The sequence below is a fragment of the Octopus sinensis genome, linkage group LG16 (genome assembly GCF_006345805.1).
Source record: "Octopus sinensis linkage group LG16, ASM634580v1, whole genome shotgun sequence".
In the NCBI taxonomy this organism is placed as follows: domain Eukaryota; kingdom Metazoa; phylum Mollusca; class Cephalopoda; order Octopoda; family Octopodidae; genus Octopus; species Octopus sinensis.
In genome coordinates this window covers 27,333,766-27,354,187 of record NC_043012.1, presented here as the reverse complement: position 1 = coordinate 27,354,187, position 20,422 = coordinate 27,333,766, and the positions used below count along the sequence as shown (strand labels likewise).

Sequence of the window (20,422 nt, the reverse complement as noted above, 5' to 3'; positions counted from 1 at the left end):
CGAATTTCATTATATCAAGCAGTGAGTCAGAATTCGAAGGATTTTCTACTGAAGACCTTCATAAATCTAACTCTATGACTGAAAAAAAAAAGCATGTGGTATTTGATAATGAATCTGATGTTTCATTTTCCGAAAGTGAAAACAGTGAATCTGAGATCTCCGATAGCGATAAAGAAAACGGATTGGCACCTGAATGGAGTGAAAATTTAAAAACTGTTTCTTTCGGTGATTTTTCTGAAGAAACTGGACCAAGCCACAGACTTTCCCAGGAGAGTAAAGCCTTAGACTATTTCTTTTTACTTTTTCGAATGAGCCTATTTGAAATCATTACAGCGGAGACGAACCGTTACGCTAAACGTAAACAAAGCAAAAGAAACGATAGTTAGTGGTTTCCCTCAACCTTAAATGTAATTAAGACTATTTTGCCATAAATATTATTATGGGTATCAGAAAGTTACCCAGAATAACAAATTCTATCGTAAAATTTTGTTATATACCCAATTGAATATTAGCTAATAACCCATTTTCTATAGCGATGTTTGAACAAAATTTTAATAATTTTATATTTTGTGGAATTTACCTGTATCTACCTGCAATTAGAGTAACTTTGTGACAAAAATTATAGTATAGAATTGGTTGAGAATATTTCATTAAATTATCTTCCAAAAATCAGATTGATATATCGATAAATAAAAAAGTTATAGTTGTTTAATGAAACCAGACTAAATTTATGATTACGTTAGAAATTAATTGAAACACATAAGGGGTGTAATTTGGTCAGAAATATAGTAACGAAAGGGTTAAATGCTGTGATGTGTTGATTCTGTTACTTGCTTGTATTTACCTGTTGTATACCTGTTTCTTGCATGTGTTATCTTTAAATGTACTTGATGTTGTAATAGTCATATAAACTAGTTGTTAAATGTAAGCCAATTGCCTTCCGCTGTATCTCTGTGTCTCTTCTTCCTGCTGCTGTTGTTGTTGTCTCTCTCTCCTCTCCGAATTTCCGTGGCGAACTTTCCCGTTCGGGCAAGCGACGGCAGGTGGTCCGTAACAATATTAATAGACAATTATAATACTTAGGTATTTTTGACAGTAAACAAGATATAAATTATGACAATCTCTTCTGGATGAGAGCAGCATCCTCAGGGGCAAGCTTATAAAACCAGTCCCTGCTTCTCGGGTGCTGAAAGTAAGCAGATAATGTTCTGTAAGGGCACCTAATAAGCATTGCTACAGACCAAAGAAGGTTATGATAGAAGTCCTGCAATTAATTGGTGCATGAAATTGATTAATACATCGTGGTTTTCATTTGAGCATTCAACAGTACAACTAATGTACCAATACAACATATTTTCAGGGCTGTAACTTTGACATATCTAACTCAGATGCTAGCTGCTCTTCACTTAGAAGAGTGAAATGGTCATCAGCTGATATTCTTTTCATTAGCAGTTCAATTCTTGAAAAAGGAATAAAGCAGTGATGGGATTGTGTGCCAATTAGTTTCACTGCATTGCTGAATTGTGCAGGCAAGTTTTCGTTTTGGACATCGGCAGCTAGTATGTAAAAGAACTTTATTCCTGGAATACTTGCATATGCTCAGTCATACATCTTGGAAACCATGAGAATATGTCCTTCTGTTGTTGCTTGTAGGCTTGCTTTGACAGCTAAACATTTCACCATACCACTCTACCTCTAGCCCATGATCATTCTCATAATGAGAGAGATTTGTTAGGTTTTTGCAGTTCTTGTATTGGCCAGCTGAGCCATCATTGAAGTACAGGAGCTTCTTCATGAATGGAAGTTCTTTTTTTGTATGTGATATCACTCTCGTAATAAAGGTATGCACTGTAGTGGTGTCCTATGTCAAGCAGTCTGATGTGACACAGATTGAAGTGCATTGCAGGTTTCCACTGGTCTTAATAGTAGATAACAAATGGGGGAATAGTTGCTTGGGCATTGTTCCAATAAAACCCTTGCACCTTGTCCTGCACTACAAAACTATAATTTTTTACAAAGTCCAACAATACTATTGCTTTGTTTGATGTCAGACTATCTTTCTGATGACTAAGGAAACTAGATTGAGCCTTTGCTATGAAATGATGCTGTTGCAGAGAATCAAATACGCTGGCAGCAGTTTGAATAAAATCATTCACTGGAGTAGTTAGGCATAAGAGGGTTGTCCACTCCACATGTGCCTACTGTTTGCGTGTTACTAAATTATTGGAGTCAGAATCATGTGAAGAAAATATGTCTAACAAATGTTGTTCAAAGGCAATCTTCCCAGGATATGATTCACAGGAGCTATACAACTGTTCATGGAACAGGCCATTTTGCCAAATAACTTTTTGTAGTTGTGACTACCGGGAATGGCAGTGGCTATAAGTTTTGCATTTTGGTGTTGCTCATAGACACATATTAAGTGCATTCCTAAAGCAGTTATTGAAACTCACCATTTTAGTTGCATGTCACAAAATTTTGAAAAACCTACCTTATCTGCAGGGTACTTCTTCCTGTATTCCATAAAAAAGTTCATGCAGATTCACAAGCAATAGCTGTTTTTGCTGGTGGACCTTTACTCTGTTCTCCTTTACAGTAACAAATTCCTTCTTACCTGGGCAAACAAGCAAATATTCCTCTGCCTCATGGAATCATATTATCCGTTCCATGACATCAGAAGCAAGTACTCGCCCACCCTTCTTTGGGTCAGGATCAATCAAATTACCCTTCACTTTCCTCAGTTGCTGTGATTTCCACTCCATTTGATCATTTACATCAAAGGTTTCGATAGTGTTTCCGTGACCAACTTTCTGGCACAAGGGTTAATAATGTGCAGTGGTGCCTCTTCTAAATTCATATTCAAAGTTGCCAAATTATATGGTAAAATTGAATGCAAAATAATTACCATATATTCATATATTGATACGTGTTAATATTTTGAATTTAGAGGACTGTTGCGCACAAATGCCAAATATGTGTGTGCAAATTCGCTAGTGGGTATGAAATTCATTATAAATAATGAAGGAGTGTATGCTTGAATGTATTAGGGGACACCGTGTGCGTGCCAGTCCACTTCATCCAATAATTTTCCATATAACAAAAGTGTATTTGCTAAAAAATGCTATTATTTGAAAACCAAGTTAACTATGAAGGAGATGAGGAAACATGTTGAAATTTTGAACGAACAAAGTTTAGATACATGCATTCTTAGAGAACAAGTTTCAATCCCTTGTTTAATTGTCCACATGGTGAACTTGTCAAAAAAGTAATTTTTTTCACTTGTAACCATTTCCAGTGGCCTCTAAATATTATGCTATGCCTTGTACATTGTCAATACTTTTATCATGGACAGCTCAGTCTTCAAATTGAAGAAACTCAGCAGAAGTTTGCTTGTATTAGACATTTTGGCCTCATGGGGGATCCTTGAATGTTGATTATTTTTTATTTATTTCCGTCCATGAAAAGCTTCATATTTGAAAGGCCAATAACTTGAAAATGCAGTAAGAGAGAGCAATTCTAATAACAGGTTCTGACAGGCTGGGATCAGATTACCCAAGGTAGCCAACTTCAGTAAAATACCATGATATGTTTTAAAGATATTCAGCACCAAAATCTGTATAAATTAACATTCGTGTTCCACAAGGGGTGTAGCCCTCAAAATTTGGTGGGGAATATGTTTGAAACTCTTAGCAATTAGATTTTTAAATCGTGCATGTGTTTCTAATGCATATAGAGATATTATCAAAAACAATTTGAGCCAAATCTGAGTTCGTCAGGTGCAAAATGTATTTGACATTGGTTGAATCCTATATATACAGGAGTTGAACAAAATAATGGAAACACCTTAAAATTTCAAACAAATTGATTTTAATATGAAGGTAGGACCACTTTTGGCAGTAATTACAGCTTGAATTCTACAAGGTATGGACATATAACAAACAATTATTTTTTAAAAAAACCATAAAAGGCCAACAAATTGTTTCGACTTATATATATTTTTTCTGATATACATACATAATAATATTTCCCTTATATATAAAGTCACTTCAGGCTCGTGGTTTAAAGATAGATGAAATTCTGTGTGAAAGGACAGCTAGATTGTATGTATATAATAGAAGGAATGAACATGTGGTATCACTTTAGAGTATGTAATTTATGATTCAAACATAATTGCGGAGTAAATAAGGGATTGAAAAGTTGTCCATAAAGTCTCTTATAGCTGTATCTCATTGAGTAAAGATTTTTATATAAAAGCCAAGTATTCCATCTTTAGAGAGAAAAATTAAGGATGTTAGTAGTTACCAGTTCCATCATCAAAAAGAAGGTAAGGTAGACTATGAGTGGAAAGCCTGCAAAGAATACAGGACACAATAAAAGAAAGAAGGTCACAAATGCATAAGAGTAGATAGAGACTAACAGGTGTAGTGAAAGCATATATAACTGAAGATGAAAAATGGGTAATGGGTGTATATGCCATATTTTGCACCAGATTTTCAGAATGTGTTCAATATGTAAAATGCACCAATCCTCGCCTGGCACCTGTGCAGGTGGCACGTAAAAAGCACCCACTACACTCACAGAGTGGTTGGCATTAGGAAGGGCATCCAGCTGTAGAAACATTGCCAGATAAGACTGGAACCTGGTGCAGCCTTCTGGCTTCCCAGATCCCCGGTCAAACCGTCAAACCCATGCTAGCATGGAGAACGGACGTCAAACGATGATGATGATGATGATGTAAAAGTTGTATATCTAATAACACTACACTGCTGTATTAAGTGGTTATTTAAGCAATGTGTTCATGGATGAGAAAGAGGTTAGACGGGTACTGATGAAAGAGCAAAACTCCTGTAATATGGCATATGGACTCATTACTCATTTTTCATCTTCGATCTCATTGTTTGTTTACATCTGACATCTCGGATACAAAACATCATAACAAAAGTCAGTGCTGGTTATAATTTCTATAGATTGTCATCATCATCACTGTTTAATGTCCGTCTTCCATGCATGCATAGTTAGAACAGTTGACAGTAGCCAGCCATGTAGAAGACTACTCCAGGTTACTGTGTCTGTTTTGGCAGGGTTTTCATGGCTGGATGCCCTTCCTAACACCAACCACTCTGCAGAGTGGACTCAATGCTTTTTACTTGGCAATATCACGGGCAAGGTTAGTTTTGACATGATTTTTACAGCTGGATGCCCTTTCGAATGCCAACTGCTTTACAGTGTAGATTGGATGCTTTTTACGTGGCACCAGAATTCTGAGAGGGGCCGGGCCATTTGAGGAGAACTTGTGTCAGATGATAAAAGGTTAGTGTGACAGAGAGGCAAAAACAGGTGTGCTGATGTAAAGGAGATACTTGGTTATGTAGTCAAAGGGGAAAAAAAGAGAAGTTGTGAGAGAGTGATCAAGAACAAGGGCAGAAACAAGTATGCTGCTGTAGAAAGCAACGTTACAGTGAGCAGGGTAGTGAGGGCAGGAAAGAGGAGTGGGAGATAATCGTAGTTTATGAAGAGGAAATGTGAGGAAGAGAAAGATGCAGTTTAGAAGAGATGTAGTTCAGTTTCTTTGGGTAAAAAGTGTGTGAAAAACAACACTTCTAGCACTCAGCTTTGCTGATGTAGCTGGGTCTTCTCTAGAACTTCATATCGCCAAACATCTCAGTCCATTGTCATTTCTTCCTTGAGCCCTAACATCCTAAGATCAGTCCTCACCACTTCATCCCATGTCTTCCTGGGTCCCCCTCTTCCACAGGCACCACCTACTTTTAGTGACAGGCACTTCCATATACAGCTGTCTTTACTCATATTCATCACATGTCCAAACCAACACATTCTCCTTCCCTGCATACCACATTTGATACTTCTCATGCCTAACTTTTCTCTTAACACAGTTGCACTTTGTTAGTCATGCGCACTGTTGTTGCAAATCCAATGGAGCATACTGCCTTTATTCCTCTCCACTCTATGCATGTCCTCTGCATCCATAGCCCATGTCTCACTAGCATGTAGTATAGCTGTTTGCACACAAACATCATGCAATCTGCCTTTCACTCTTAAGAGAGAATCCTTTTTTTTTGCCAACAGAGGTAATAGCTCTCTGAACTGCCTCCAATCTATTCTTATTCTAGAAACAATATTTTCAAAGCATTCACCAGTTATTAATTTGGTCACCTAAGTAGCAGAAACTATCTACTATCTCTAGAGAGCCTGCTGGGCATTTGAGATAGTCTAAGTACCTCATGCTCTTAATGCTTATTGTTCCTGCGCATCTGCCACACATGAAAGCAACCTTATCTGTTAACATACCTGCAATTTCACTGCATCTCTTATACGATAACCTTAACAAGTTCTTATATCTGTGTACATTAATCCTTGATATAATTTATCTATACTCTAATTAACTATATATACTCTTAACTAACTCCATTGTATTCATTATATTTATTTTACTGTAATTGAACTATAGACATTTGTGCATATTAATTTTATGAATGTAAATTGACAGTACATTCTTATCTATCCATACATTTCGCTGTCATAATAACACTACACAAAACTATAAATATAATTTGCTACATTGCCCTTTACTATTGTCTGCCAATTACTTCAAAGAATTGAGGGGGTCAATTTTAAATTTGGTGCTGATCTCTCTGATAAGGAATTTGTACTGCCTGTTTCTGATTCTGGGTGGTAGCAGTAGATTTGTAGTCAAAGATAAAATATGCTATTCAAGTTTTCTTCTATTATGATATCTCCTACCATTCTTCTCATTTGAGGATTCAGCTTTGGATATTTGTCTTCCCTTCACAGCCTACAGTTTCTGATTGCCTGATTATTCTCCTGCCCACTTCTATCTTGATCTGTTGTGTTTTCATATGCTGCTGAACCTGCTGGTTTTACTGACATATCAAATATTGTCCTACATGTGGTTGCCTAATGATTTGGAGTTATTATGTAATGAATGATGCATTGCATAATCTCATAGGTGTTGCATGTCTTGCATAACTGACCATATGATGTTGCATCAAAATATATGAGAGGGTGCCGAAAATCAGAGCTGGGCATAAGTTTGCTAATCATCAATTAATGAAGTTAACATTTTCATTAATGATTTGACTTTTAAGATAACTTTGAAAATCATTATCAGACTAATTAACTTCCATTACATTTAGGTTCCATTAACTCAAGTCTGTTAATGCAAAAATTTCATAAAAACCAGTAAACATTTAAAAGTTTCTATTGTTTTCAGATTGTCTTAGCATATTTAATATTGTACGTGTTGTTCTTTCAACCCCGCTATGTATGCCACTTATTATTATAATTAACTTGTAGGACCTCGTTTGGCCCTGCTTGGATTTGAACCCAAATCTACCTGCTTGTTGCTTGCAAAGACAGCAGGAAATTTTTTTTGTCCTGTCAAAAGATAACAGTGATTGATGTCTTTCCACTTGATCCATGACCTTGCTGTTAAGGATGTCAACAGAGAAAATATTGACTTTCATAAAGGGGAAAAAATAAATGGAAAGAAAATAGTTGGTAAATACTTCGGTGTGAACTCAAATATTTCAATGTGAATGCAAATAGCTGTTACCTGGTAGCAGGGCATGCTAGAAATAGCAGCTAAACCTTTCCTTTTTTGGAAAAGGAACCATTTACACATGATTTCAATGTCACATTCATTGAAAGCATGCAAAATAACTTAGAAAAGAAAAAAGGACCCATGAAACAAAACTCCCTTGGTGGGAAGCTTCGAGGTCCCCACCACCCTGCCCACCTTTCTTTTCCTGAAAAAGGTGGCTTGCGATGGGTTTGGAGGTCAGATATGTTGAATTCACCCGAAAAAAAACTGTGGAAAAAATTAGTTCACACCGAGGTACGAAATATTTACCGAAAGAATAAAATCTTGTACCGATTATACATGTATTTTAATTAATTCAAATTAATGATACCTCATCTTGAAAAGTGGCAGAATTTCTTTTGCCATCTGGGATAATTTTAGTAACAAATCAAACAGGTAAGATGCATTAGGAATTTCAATTTTTGTGTTTATTCCTAATGTTATTGTTTTTACATCTGTGATATGGTTGTCTCTGAGGAAGCTAGTGGTAGATGTTAGTGTTAGTAAGGTAAGAGTCAACCAAGGCTCAGTCCTCAGCCCCTCTCCCATTCATCATCATCCTCCAGGCCATAACAGACAAATTTAAGACTGGAAAGCCAGAAGAACTACTAGATGCTGATGACTTTGCCCTCATATCAGAATCTGTAACAGAATTAGAAAAGGAATTCCTGATGTGGAAACAAAACCTGGAGTCAAAGGGTCTTACAGTTAACTTAGCAAAATCCAAGGTCCTATTAAGCAAGAAATCAGGTAGGACCATTCCAATTGGCCCTGCTCAGTTTGTTGGAAGGGCGTTGGCAGAAATTCCATTCGGTGTACCTACTGCAAGCTATAGACACAAGATGTGCAGTGGAATAATTAGGAAGATTAACAGAGAAAGTAGTGTTTGTATGTGGAAGATGTACAAGAGGCATAAAGTCTACAGATACATGGGGAAACTGATTTCCTCAAATGTTCCAGAGACTCTCTGGAAGTTGTAGATAATTTTTGCTACCTAGGTGACCTAATTAGCAGTGGAGGAATATATACAGAAACTATAATTGCTAAAATAAGAATAGGATGGAGAAAGTTCAGCTTGGCGAAGATTGTAAGATGCATGTGTACAGATTACAATGCTACATGGTAGTGAGATATGGGCTTTGAATGCAGTGAACATGTGAAGATTAGAGAAGAATGAAGCTGGTATGCACCACTGGATGTGCAATGTCAGTGCACATGTGTAAAAGACACTACTGTATTGAGAGAAAAGTTCACCATAAGAGAAATTATATGCAGTGTGCAAGAGAAGTCACTGCACTAGTCATGTGATGTGGATGGTTGAGGACAATTGCATAAAGAAGTAATGATCACTCAAAGTAAAAGGAAGTTGTGGAAGAGGGAGAGTGAGGAAGACATGAGAAAATATTGAAGCCATATCAGAATGCTGAGGTTTACAAAGGAGATGACAGAGGACTGAGATATGTGGTGCATTGCTGTGCTCAAGAAGACCTGCCCTCCACTCAAAATTGATATCCTGAAATCAAGGTGCCACATAAAAAGCATTGGCATTGGTTCTGGTGTCACATAAAAAGCACTGGTGCTAGTGCCACAAAAACCACCCTGTACACTGTAAAGTGGTTGATCTTAGGAAAGGCATCCAGCTGTATAAACCAAATAAAAACAGACTATGGTACCTGGTGTGGTCCCTGGTTTTGCCAGCTCTTGTGAAAGCTGTCCAGCCTATGCAGCATGGAAAATGGATGTTAAATGATGATGATAAGGAGGAGGAGGATATGTGTGTGTGTATATATAAATATATATATATATATATATATATATATATATAAAGTAAATAAATGGTGTTGAACAAAGATGTTATTAAAATTCTTTTAACATCTTCATTCAACTCCATTTATTTACTTATAATACACAAATTACTGCACATTAACATGGGATTGCTACCTTTGAATAGGTGAATTTTGCGTGAATTTTGCTACCCTGGTAACTGTTTATTGAATTTTCTATGTTAACGGTAAACAAAAGATAATTCATTGATCCATTTAAATATTCTTATACAGATTATATATATATATATATTTTATTTGTTTCAGTCATTTGACTGCGGCCATGCAGGACCACGACCTTTAGTCAAACAAATCTACCCCAGGACTTATTCTTTGTAAGCCTACTACTTATTCTATCGGTCTCTTTTGCCGAACTGCTAAGTTACAGGGATGTAAATACACTAGCATTGGTTGTCAAGCGATGTTGGGGGGACAAGCACAGACATACAAACATATATATATATATATATATATATATATATATATACATATATACAACGGGCTTCTATCAGTTTCTGTCTACCAAATCCACTCACAAGGTTTTGGTCGGCCCGAGGCTATAGTAGAAGACACTTGCCCAAGGTGCCACACAGTGGTACTGAACCTTTAACCATGTGGTTGGTAAACAATCTACCTACCACACAGCCTGCACATCATGTCTTTAAAACTACAGAACTTTCTAGCCAAGGATTGACTTCATAGCTAATCATAGAATTATCAAGAGACTTAATTTAACTGTTTTACCTTCTACCAAGCATAGACATTTTGTTAATTTGGAGTTTTATTCTAAGCATTGAATTTACCAAAAGTTTGACTTTTAATTTCAGCCTTCCTTTACACTGAAACCTTCTAAGAAGCTTGAATGTACAAAGTCTATAAAAATTTTGATTTGTTTTATTGTTGATTCTGAAGCCTATCATGTTAAAAGTGGTGTGCATTTGTCTAGTTGTATTTGTTGACCTATACTGCTGTGCTGAGAATTTCAGTGGTTTCTCTGATGTTATCTGTACTTCACTTGAAAGTTTTTACTAATTTCAACTATTATATTCTCTGCATATACAGGGGTTGGACAAAATAATAGAAACACCTTAAAATTTGGCAGTAATTAAAGCTTGAATTCTATGAGGTATGGACTCGTACAAAGTTTGAATTGTATGAGTACCAACAATTTGACCTCTTTGAGAGTCCAACAGATCTGTCATTTTAATGAATTTTAAATACCTTTTTCTGATATCTGAAAAGAAGCAGCAATTTTAGCAAAACATATTAAACAACACTAATAATAAACAAGCTTTTGACAGTTTTATAGATATTTCAAAGTTATGATGCTAGGTGTTTCCATTATTTTGTCCAACCTTTGTATATATCTGTATATTTAAGAAGAACATGACTAAAACCCATATATTTGTCATTTGCTCCACAATTTCTTCTTAGAATCCAACATTATAATTTTCATTATAATTTCAAAAGTATTTTCAGATCCTTTGTTTTAATTTAATTTGATTAATGAAAATCACAAATACTTTCATGAAAAAATTACACAGAAATATTTTGTAAGCTTAATGATTTCAAATGGATTTATTTCAGATAAAAATCATTTCAGCAATAAAAGTAACACTATATATTCTTCATACATTTTGGTAAATATTTGCCACTTCTTGCTTTTTAAATAATAAATTATGAACTTCAATAATTTTCTGTATTTTTTGTTTTGTAGAAACTTCCAGCAAAAATAGGTAACTTGAAAAAGTTAAGAGTCTTGGATTTAGAAGAAAATAAACTGGAAAATTTACCTCAAGAAATTGGTAAGTTTTTTCTCCTCATCTGTGTAATTTGACTTGAAAGTATTTAAAAAGTATTTAATATTAAAATGAATTTCAAACTGATTATTGATTTTAAAATTTGCATTTCTATTTAAACAGAAAACGAGTTGTTATCTGAAAACTAAAGTAACTCACTGTTTCTCTATTAAACTTTAGAAGTTAAATTACATTAAATCTATTTGAATTGGAAGTGAGTTGGGTTTTTTTCCAAAACTTGTGTGTTGTATAATAAGACATCTGTTGTGTATTGTACATGATACCTTTTATAATTTTTGCCTGTTAACTTGATTTATTTTGGGGTGTTTCCTTTTAAGTGATATCTCATTATATAAGTTGGATGCTCCTCTAGACAGGATGCTTCTCAAGACAGGATGCCCCCTTGGAGCTCCTCTATGCTGACGGCCTTACTCTAATTGCTGAGTCACTACCAGAACTAGAGGAGAAGTTTCAAGTGTGGAAGCAAGGGTTAGAATCGAAGGGCTTTAGACCTAGTGAAAACCAAAGTCCTAATAAGTAGGAAGGCAGGCAAACCACAAATCCCTTCAGGTAGATGGCCCTGCTCGATCTGTAGAAAAGGTGTAGGTAGAAACTCTATAAGATGTACCCAGTGTAAGCCATGGACACATAAGAGGTGCAGCAATATCAAAGGAAGGCTAACTAGGAAGATAGTTTTTGTATGTGGCAGATGCTCAGGAGCAATAAACACTGAAAATGTGCGGAGAACAACTTCCTCCACATTCCAGGGAGAAAAACTAGAAGTAGTCGATAGCTTCTGTTACCTAGGTGACCAAGTCAGTAGCAGGGGGGTGTGCTGAAAGTGTAACAGCTAGAGTAAGAATAGCCTGGACAAAGTTCAGAGAGCTCTTACCTCTGCTGGTGACAAAGGGCCTCTCGCTCAAAGTAAAAGATAGACTGTCTGACACATGTGTACAAACAGCCATGCTACATAGCAGTGAAACATGGGCCATGACTGCTGAGGACATGCATAAGCTCACAAGGAATGAAGCTAATATGCTCTGATGGATGTGCAATGTCAGTGTGCATACTCAACAGTGTAAGTGTCTTGAGAGAAAAGTTGGACCTAAGAAGCATCAAATGTGGTGTGCAAGAGAGATGTTTGCGCTGGTATGGGCATGTGGCGAGAATGGATGTGGATAGCTGGGTGAAAAAGTGCCTCACCCTAGCGGTTGAGGGAACCTGTAGAAGAGATAGACCCAGGAAGACCTGGGATGAAGTGGTGAAGCATGACCTTTGAATATTGGGCCTCACCAAGGCAATGACTAGTGACCGTGACCTTTTTAAATATACTGTGCATGAGAAGACTCGGCAAGCTCAAGTGAGACCATAACCTTATGGCCTATGCCAAGGGTGTAACCACCCCACTTATGCATACCTTTCCTTCATTGGACACTAAACTCTGCTTGCGAAGACCTGTTGAGGCAAGTGAAATCGAAATCAAATTCGATGACTGGCATCTGTGCTAGTAAAGCGCTAAGAGCACCATACGAGCGTGATCGTTGCCAGAGCAACAAGCTGGCCTCCATGCTGATGGCACATAAAAAGTACCATTTGAGCATGATCGTTACTTGCGTCACCTTACTGGCACTTGTGCTGGTGGTACATGTAAAAACATTCAAGTGAGGTAATTTCCAGTACCGCTAGACTGGCTCCTGTGCAGGTGGCACATAAAAAGCACCATTTGAGTGTGGCTGTTGCCAATACCGCCTGACTGGCCCTCATACCAGTGGCACGTAAAAGCACCCACTACACTCTTGGAGTGGTTGGCGTTAGAAAGGGCATCCAGCTGTAGTAACTCTACCAGATCAGATTGGAGTCTGGTGCAGCCATCTGGTTCGCCAGACCTCAGTCAAATTGTCCAACCCATGCTAGCATGGAAAGTGGATGCTAAACGATGATGATGATGATATGTCGGAAGGAATGCTATATTTTTTAACAGTTAGCAAAACAGTTCTTAGTATTGCTCACTGTTTCTTCTTTAAAGTTATCTTCTGTTACCTTGAGTACGTCTTTTATATCTATTTCTACTGTTGCCATCTCATATTTTTTTCACTCTGAATGTATCACCCATTCATATTACATTGCATACCCATACTTGTGTACATACTTGCGTACATTAACTAATATTTCTTTTTTGTTTTCAACTTACATGTTAGAAGTTGTCAACAGTCTCTGAACTGTATGGCAAAAACCTCTGACAAATTAATTAGATTTCTCCTCAGCATGGCATTGAATGGTCACTAGGAACAGGAAGCCATAGTTGTGACACTATGGACATTTGGCATAAATATTGCTTGACAAATGAAGATAAGCTAAGAAATATTCTATTACTTTTTTTTATTTCTGAGGAGACTAGCAAATGATATTTACTTGGAAATAGTAATCATAAATATTTAGAAGTAACATATGTTACTTTCAATGAAATAAATGTCCAGAGACTCTGCCTGGTATAAAATACCCTGCCAACCCCCTACTCATCTTCTATTGCGATAAGGTCTTCTGGAATCTTAGCAAATCCGCTTCCTATGTTATTGAAACAGCTTCATTCTCAGCTGTTCCTCCTAACTAACTCTGTAAGCTCCTCCACTCTATCTCCATAACAGTGATTACCTTTATGCCAAACCACTTTAGTCTATTATTGTACTTTACCATTGCTAGCTCCATTGGTAATGAAACTTTTCCCTTAATTATGGGAGGTTATGATTTTTCATCTATAACTTGTTAACTAAAGCCTTTACATCACAATGATAACCTTTATCCCTAGCAACCCTAGACTCCAACTGTGAATCCAGTTCATAGATAAAGGCCCTATGCAAGAAATGAGACACTGTAATATCTGTCCAGCCTGTGGCAACAGAAAAACAAATATAAAATAATGAAGAGGATGCTTACAGCATTTCTTAAAATTCAATACTGCACATCTAATGAACAGTATTCCCTATGTTCCTCTTCAACTAGTACTATATTCTGAACTTAAATATACTCATGTGTTCTTTACACAATAGAATATTTTTATCTCTGTCCCATTCACTCTTAAGATCCTGTGGTACTTACTTCTAGTTCAGTCAGAAACTAGCAATTTTGATGAAATTCAATTATTTGAAGAAAAAAGATCATTAAAATTTAACTGTTTCATGAATTTGGATGACATTATGATAATTATGGGTGTAAATTGTGAATGTAGTTTCCATTTGTTGTCATGTCACTTTTGCCTGTCCAATAAGTTGAATATAGTTAAGCTGATTACATGTAAGTGTTTTTATATGAGTTTACAAGATATTGATTTCTGGGTATCAATTTCTCATCTTCAGAGCTGAATTTCTGCTCCACTTAATCTCTGTGCTTTGGAAGCTGCACAATGAATTCCAAGATAGGCCTTCATCTCCTCTATTCAAAGGCTTTTTTTAATGTCCAACAAATTAGTGTTATTTATTCTTATTACAATAATTATGCCCTCACTCAGTAGCAGTATCAACTGCATGAACACTCACGCTCAGAACTGATAAACTCTGATAGCATTTAAATAGATGGTGTGTACAGATGACACTAAAATTTTCACTTAGATTATTTTCTCCAAGACCAAGCTATTTTCTGATTACTCCATTAATAAATAGATTTATAAATAACTCAGTAACTAATATCATCAAATTATTGTTTGATGTATTAACTGCCATTGTCCTTGAAGAAAGAAAATCTAGAGAAAGTCACTCACTCAAATACAAAAAAAAAAAAAATGAACTTACAATATGCAAACAGGAAGTCTTTTGACTGAGAGTTCTTTCTAAAATCAGGCTAAACTTTGTTTCACACATGAAGGTGCTTAATTCTAAGTGACAATGCGATTTGAATTGTGATATTATTTGGTTTGGGATGCGGCAACAGTTGTGTTTAGCTGCAGTATAGAACTTTAAGAGTTGATTGAATAAGCTTTTGCAAGAACAAGTTTGAAACCCATCTTTAGAAGAGCATTTTTTATCATTCAGACCCATTCTAAGTTTTGTACTCTGCCTTCATGTTCTCCAGTGTAAATTAACTATCTAGTAATGAAAGTTAGGATTGTACATAGTATTTATGTCTATCTATTTTTATTAAATTCCATAAACGTTCCGCTCTCTTGTTCACTTCTTTGAATTTTCATAGAGGGTTCCTTAAATTTTTTTCTTTTGCTCTCCTTTTCAGGATCTGTACTGTTTATTAATACCTCTTAAGTTTGTACCTCCTCCAACAAAAGATTCATTGTTGCTTTTCTGTTTTCCCAACTACTGCAGAAATCAATTTCATATCAATATGCAAACACATAGGAAATATTAACTTTTTCTTGACATTAATCAACTAATATGATTATGGTTAAATAATGATTTTTTTAAATTCTAGGTCAATTGAGAAAACTTCAGCGACTTGTTGTACAATCCAATAAATTAACCAGTTTACCAAGAGCTATTGGGTATGTAAAAATCTCTTTATTCTACTTACATGCATATATACTTATTGTAACAATGCTTTATTAATGTCATGTATATCTATTTTCATGTTAATATGATAATGTATGAGCTTTTAGCCTGCAGTCCTAGAGACGCTTGTTTTCAGGTCAAATTATAGTAAATCTCATCTGTCATTTTAAGAGTATACATCATGCGAATGCATTGTTTGCAAAATCAGTGAGTTAGTTTTATACCTTTCATTATCTTGTCACCATTGTACATCTGGTTGGAGCAGAGAACTAATACATAGTTTTGTTTACTGTAACAAAAGGTTTGATTATTATAGATGTTGAAAGCAACCGAAGTCTTGAAAAAATTATTTGGAATATGCTTTAAAACTGACTTAAAGTGATAGCTGCACCATTGAAAATGAGGGTGCTCCATTAGAAGTATTTAAACATCATATACAAAGTAGAATTAATTTCATTCTAGAGAATGAGTATATTTGAACAGTCCTATGAGTTCTGTGTTCTATAATATGGGATTAAAGAATTCAAAAAAAAAAAAAAAAAATCAATTGGCCCCAAACAGGAAAAAATATTCAGAATCAATTTGAATCATAAAAATCATTATAGTAAGTGATGCATTTGTTTTAGTTTACAAATGTAAACGTATACAGTTTGTTGTAATTGTTGTTGGTGAGAAAAGAGCGAAGTGTTTTATAAATGTGTATGAGATGAGCCTTTTCTAACATTAAAAGATATCGTTTTATTATAGCTTACAAATTGCAAGGAGGTATCAAAAAGTTCCCTGACTAGTTATGTTTAATAAAAAATAACTTAATTACCTAAGTTTTAACATCATCTCTTCAAGATAATCTCCTTGCATAGTAATGCACCAGTCCCAGCTTTCCTGTCACTTTTGGAATCCAGCCTGGAAGTCGTTTTTCATAAGCAAGTCTGATTTGCTTTTGATCTTGACAGTGGTGTTAAAATGACAACCTTTGAGCTGCCTTTTCATCTTGGAAGTCTGCAGGTGCAGGTGTTGTTTTTGGTAAGAAATACATGAGTGAGGAGAGCTCAGTGACATGATGCATTGTTGTCATGAAGAATCCAATTTTTCATGCTCCACAGATCTGGTCACTTTTGGAAACATCGCAGTAGAACTCTCGATTGACGGTCTGGTTCTGAGGGACAAATTGTTGATGCACAATACTGCAGATATAAAAAAAAACCATGAACATGCTCTTGATTGAGTTGCAGCTGTTTTGAAGCACCCATACCACTCGAAACATTGCATACAACCCATTGCCTCATCACTGTAAGCTTGCCAAAACATGCTCAATGTCTCTGTAGCAGATTTCCCAAGTTTAATTTCACGTTGGCTCTTTGTCTCAGCTTCCTGTCCATGACAAAAATTATAGATTACAGCATATACATGATCACAAATTTCACAACTTGCGAAGTAAAAACAGTGATATCACTTGGCACACTGCTTCATAAAGATCACTGCTAGCTCTCACTGCGCATGCAACTGTCTGCTGCCATCTGTCAGCATGCTACAGAACTAATCTAGGAATTTTTTGATACCACCTCACATGCAATGTGCATACCAGCCCAGAGAGAATGTCCAGAGAAAATGTTTAAAAAAATGAACAGTTAAAATGTCTTTTTAGTAAACCAAACTCTATATTTGTGTTTTTATATGCTTTTTATTTTACCTATTTCAGCCTGTGAGTTGTGGCTATGCTGAGACACTGCCATATATGTAATATTAGTTGTGTATCAGAGTTAAATTGTGAACAATATGTTTCAAAATGTGTTTGACCATGTGACAAGTCTTTCAAAGTGTATAGAAATAATTATGTGCAAGATAAATTTAGGTGCTTATTGATAGCAGTTTCTGACAAATGGCTCTGTGTATGTGGACTGATAAACTGTCTTATTTGGCCATATACATATCAAATCAACAAGAAATACTTCTGTTTCCATGCATGAGAACGTACAGTACAAACTAACATGTTGGAAGCTAAGATCCATAATGTCAAAAAGGGCCAGTGGATCAAGAGTTCAAGTTTCTCAGCTGGATGTCTTGTTACTCATTGTATGTTAATTTGACTGACATTAGCATGTAATCCATCAGGTTGCATCCCGAGAAATTTATCTATTGGAAACTCAGCAGTGATGGTGATACTACAGCAAATATTGGTTCTAAACTGTATAGTTTATTGCTCATAACTTTTTGTCCCATTTTTCCCTAAACAAGTAAATTCACTAATCAAAGAACATCTAAATTATTAAACATCTAAATTATTGGTAACAATTCAAAGATTTGATATTTTACTCTTAGTATGCAGAAGTGATAGGTGTGTTATTTTGTATAATATTTTGAAGATTTCTTTGAAAGTATAGTAACAAACATTTCTATGCAACCTCAAATAAATACCTGGACAGGGACTATTAACTACTGAATTTCTCTTCTGATAGCAGTTAGATATAAACACTGTAAATACTACAACAAGGTGTAAACAAATAGGAGTGGAATTTGTTGGCAGTGATGTCCAGTAGGTCATTCATATCTATAGAAGGAAGAATGTCAAGTACAAAACCAAACCTTGGGGCACATTTGATTTGATAGTGTGGATCAGAGACCTCCATCACATTTCATGATAGTATGATCTGACAGGACACCACTGGTTCCAAAGAGATTTTTCCAGGAGATTCAAGAACTAGACATATTTAAATGCTTTACTTATGTGGAGTACAGCAACACTTTTTACTAAATTTTCAAGAATGAATTCCACTAGGGAATGACAAAGAATAGTAAATTTTAATGGAGAAACTGGCTCTATGGAAGTCGTATTGGTGTCATTAAAATGGGAGAATGTATTGAGGTGTTGGAGAAGGCTGATTTCATCACCTTTGAGATGTTAGAAGTTAGATTTTTAAAATGATAGTTCACAGGGTCAGAGAAGAATCCATTGTAGCATGTTTTCAAGGATTACTCTTTTCTTTCCTCTCCCTTCACTTGTACTACTCTTTACCCTATTCCCTCCTACTGCGTGATTTTGGACTCTTTCTATATAACTACTCATGTCTATCTGTCAGTCTATTTGAACTATTTGAGATAGATGGCTGTACAGAGATTGCTAGAAAGTTAGCTAAATATACAGATGACATTTTTTAAAAAATAATTTATTATGAAAAATAATTTTTTTTTAAAAATGTTTGTTTTCTGAATAGACACATCTTCAGAATTTTGATTCATATTCCTGTTTATGTTTTGTAATAAGTTACTTCCTTTGAAATGAAAAATTTCCTATTTTCAAATGTTGATACCATAATAAGTTGGTTAATTGTTTTAATGATGTTGTTGAGAACTAGTAATAATTTAGTAACTGAGACACAGAAAATACTATGGCAGAAACATTAGCATGCTGGGCGAAATGCTTATTGGTATTTCGTCTGTCTTTACATTCTGAGTTCAAATTCTGCCGAGGTTGACTTTGCCATCTTTTCAGGGTCGATTAAACAAGTACCAGTTATGCACTGGGGTCAATGTAATCAACTAAATCCCTTTGTCTGTCTTTGTTTGTCCCCTCTATGTTTAGTTCCCTGTGGGCAGTAAAGAAATAAATATACACATATAAATATACTCTATTATGGATATCTCAATTTATATGCATGTTTGTGAGACTATATATTTATGTATATTTTTTGGTCTTCAGATTTTTTTTCTCCTTTGTATTATATTATTAATGATTTCCTAATCACCATTTTCTCTCCTGATAATACAATACATCACTTAAATTAATAATTGTGTATTTTAATTACATAATTATATAAATAATTATGAATTATTTAATGCCATTGAAACAGCTGTTGAATACAATCATATTATGACAATTATATTATGAACTAAGTGTAGAATTTAGGCTTTTCTGGTTTTTATTTTAAACTAGCTTAAAAGAGTGTGTGGACTTTTAAGCTAGCTCCTGTGGAAAGCTAATTAGGCTTGTGCCCCAAAACTATAGAGAGCTGAATAGCATGACAATAATATGTCTATAATGATTATATGCCCCAATGGTGTTTGATCAGTGGTTAAGGATGGATGAAAATTAATTGCTCCAGTCCCAATTTTAATTCCAAATGTTAGCCAATTTATACCCAAGTTTTTATCTCGACATAAAATTAATGAAGCGAATATCATTTATTTCCCCCTTAATTTCTGATATCATCAGCCAAGGTTTACCTGCTAGGATGTAATGGACAGATTTTCAATCCTGGGATCTCCTGATTCCAAAAAGATGTAGTATGTCTATGAAGAGCAAATGCAACTGAGATACAGGGGTCCCATAATGATTATATGCCCCAATGGTGTTTGATCAGTGGTTAAGGATGGATGAAAATTAATTGCTCCAGTCCCAATTTTAATTCCAAATGTTAGCCAATTTATACCCAAGTTTTTATCTCGACATAAAATTAATGAAGCGAATATCATTTATTTCCCCCTTAATTTCTGATATCATCAGCCAAGGTTTACCTGCTAGGGATGTAATGGACAGATTTTCAATCCTGGGATCATCCTGATTCCAAAAAGATGTAGTATGTCTATGAAGAGCAAATGCAAACTGAGATACAGGGGTCCCAGACAGACAGAATTTGTCACTTCCTCTCACTCATTGCTATTACTTTCTCTCACTCCTTCTTTACTGAA

General features: G+C 35.4%; 1 protein-coding gene across 1 annotated transcript in view; it reads left to right on the top strand.

Annotated features, from left to right (window-relative positions):
- The window catches only part of LOC115220253 (leucine-rich repeat protein soc-2 homolog), a 220,033-nt gene that overhangs the window by 118,240 nt on the left and 81,371 nt on the right, over positions 1-20,422 (top strand). The window contains exons 8-9 of the mRNA XM_029790346.2: positions 11,162-11,249; positions 15,660-15,729. Coding sequence (XP_029646206.1) covers positions 11,162-11,249; positions 15,660-15,729 — 158 coding nt within the window. The remainder of the gene's footprint in view (positions 1-11,161; positions 11,250-15,659; positions 15,730-20,422) is intronic.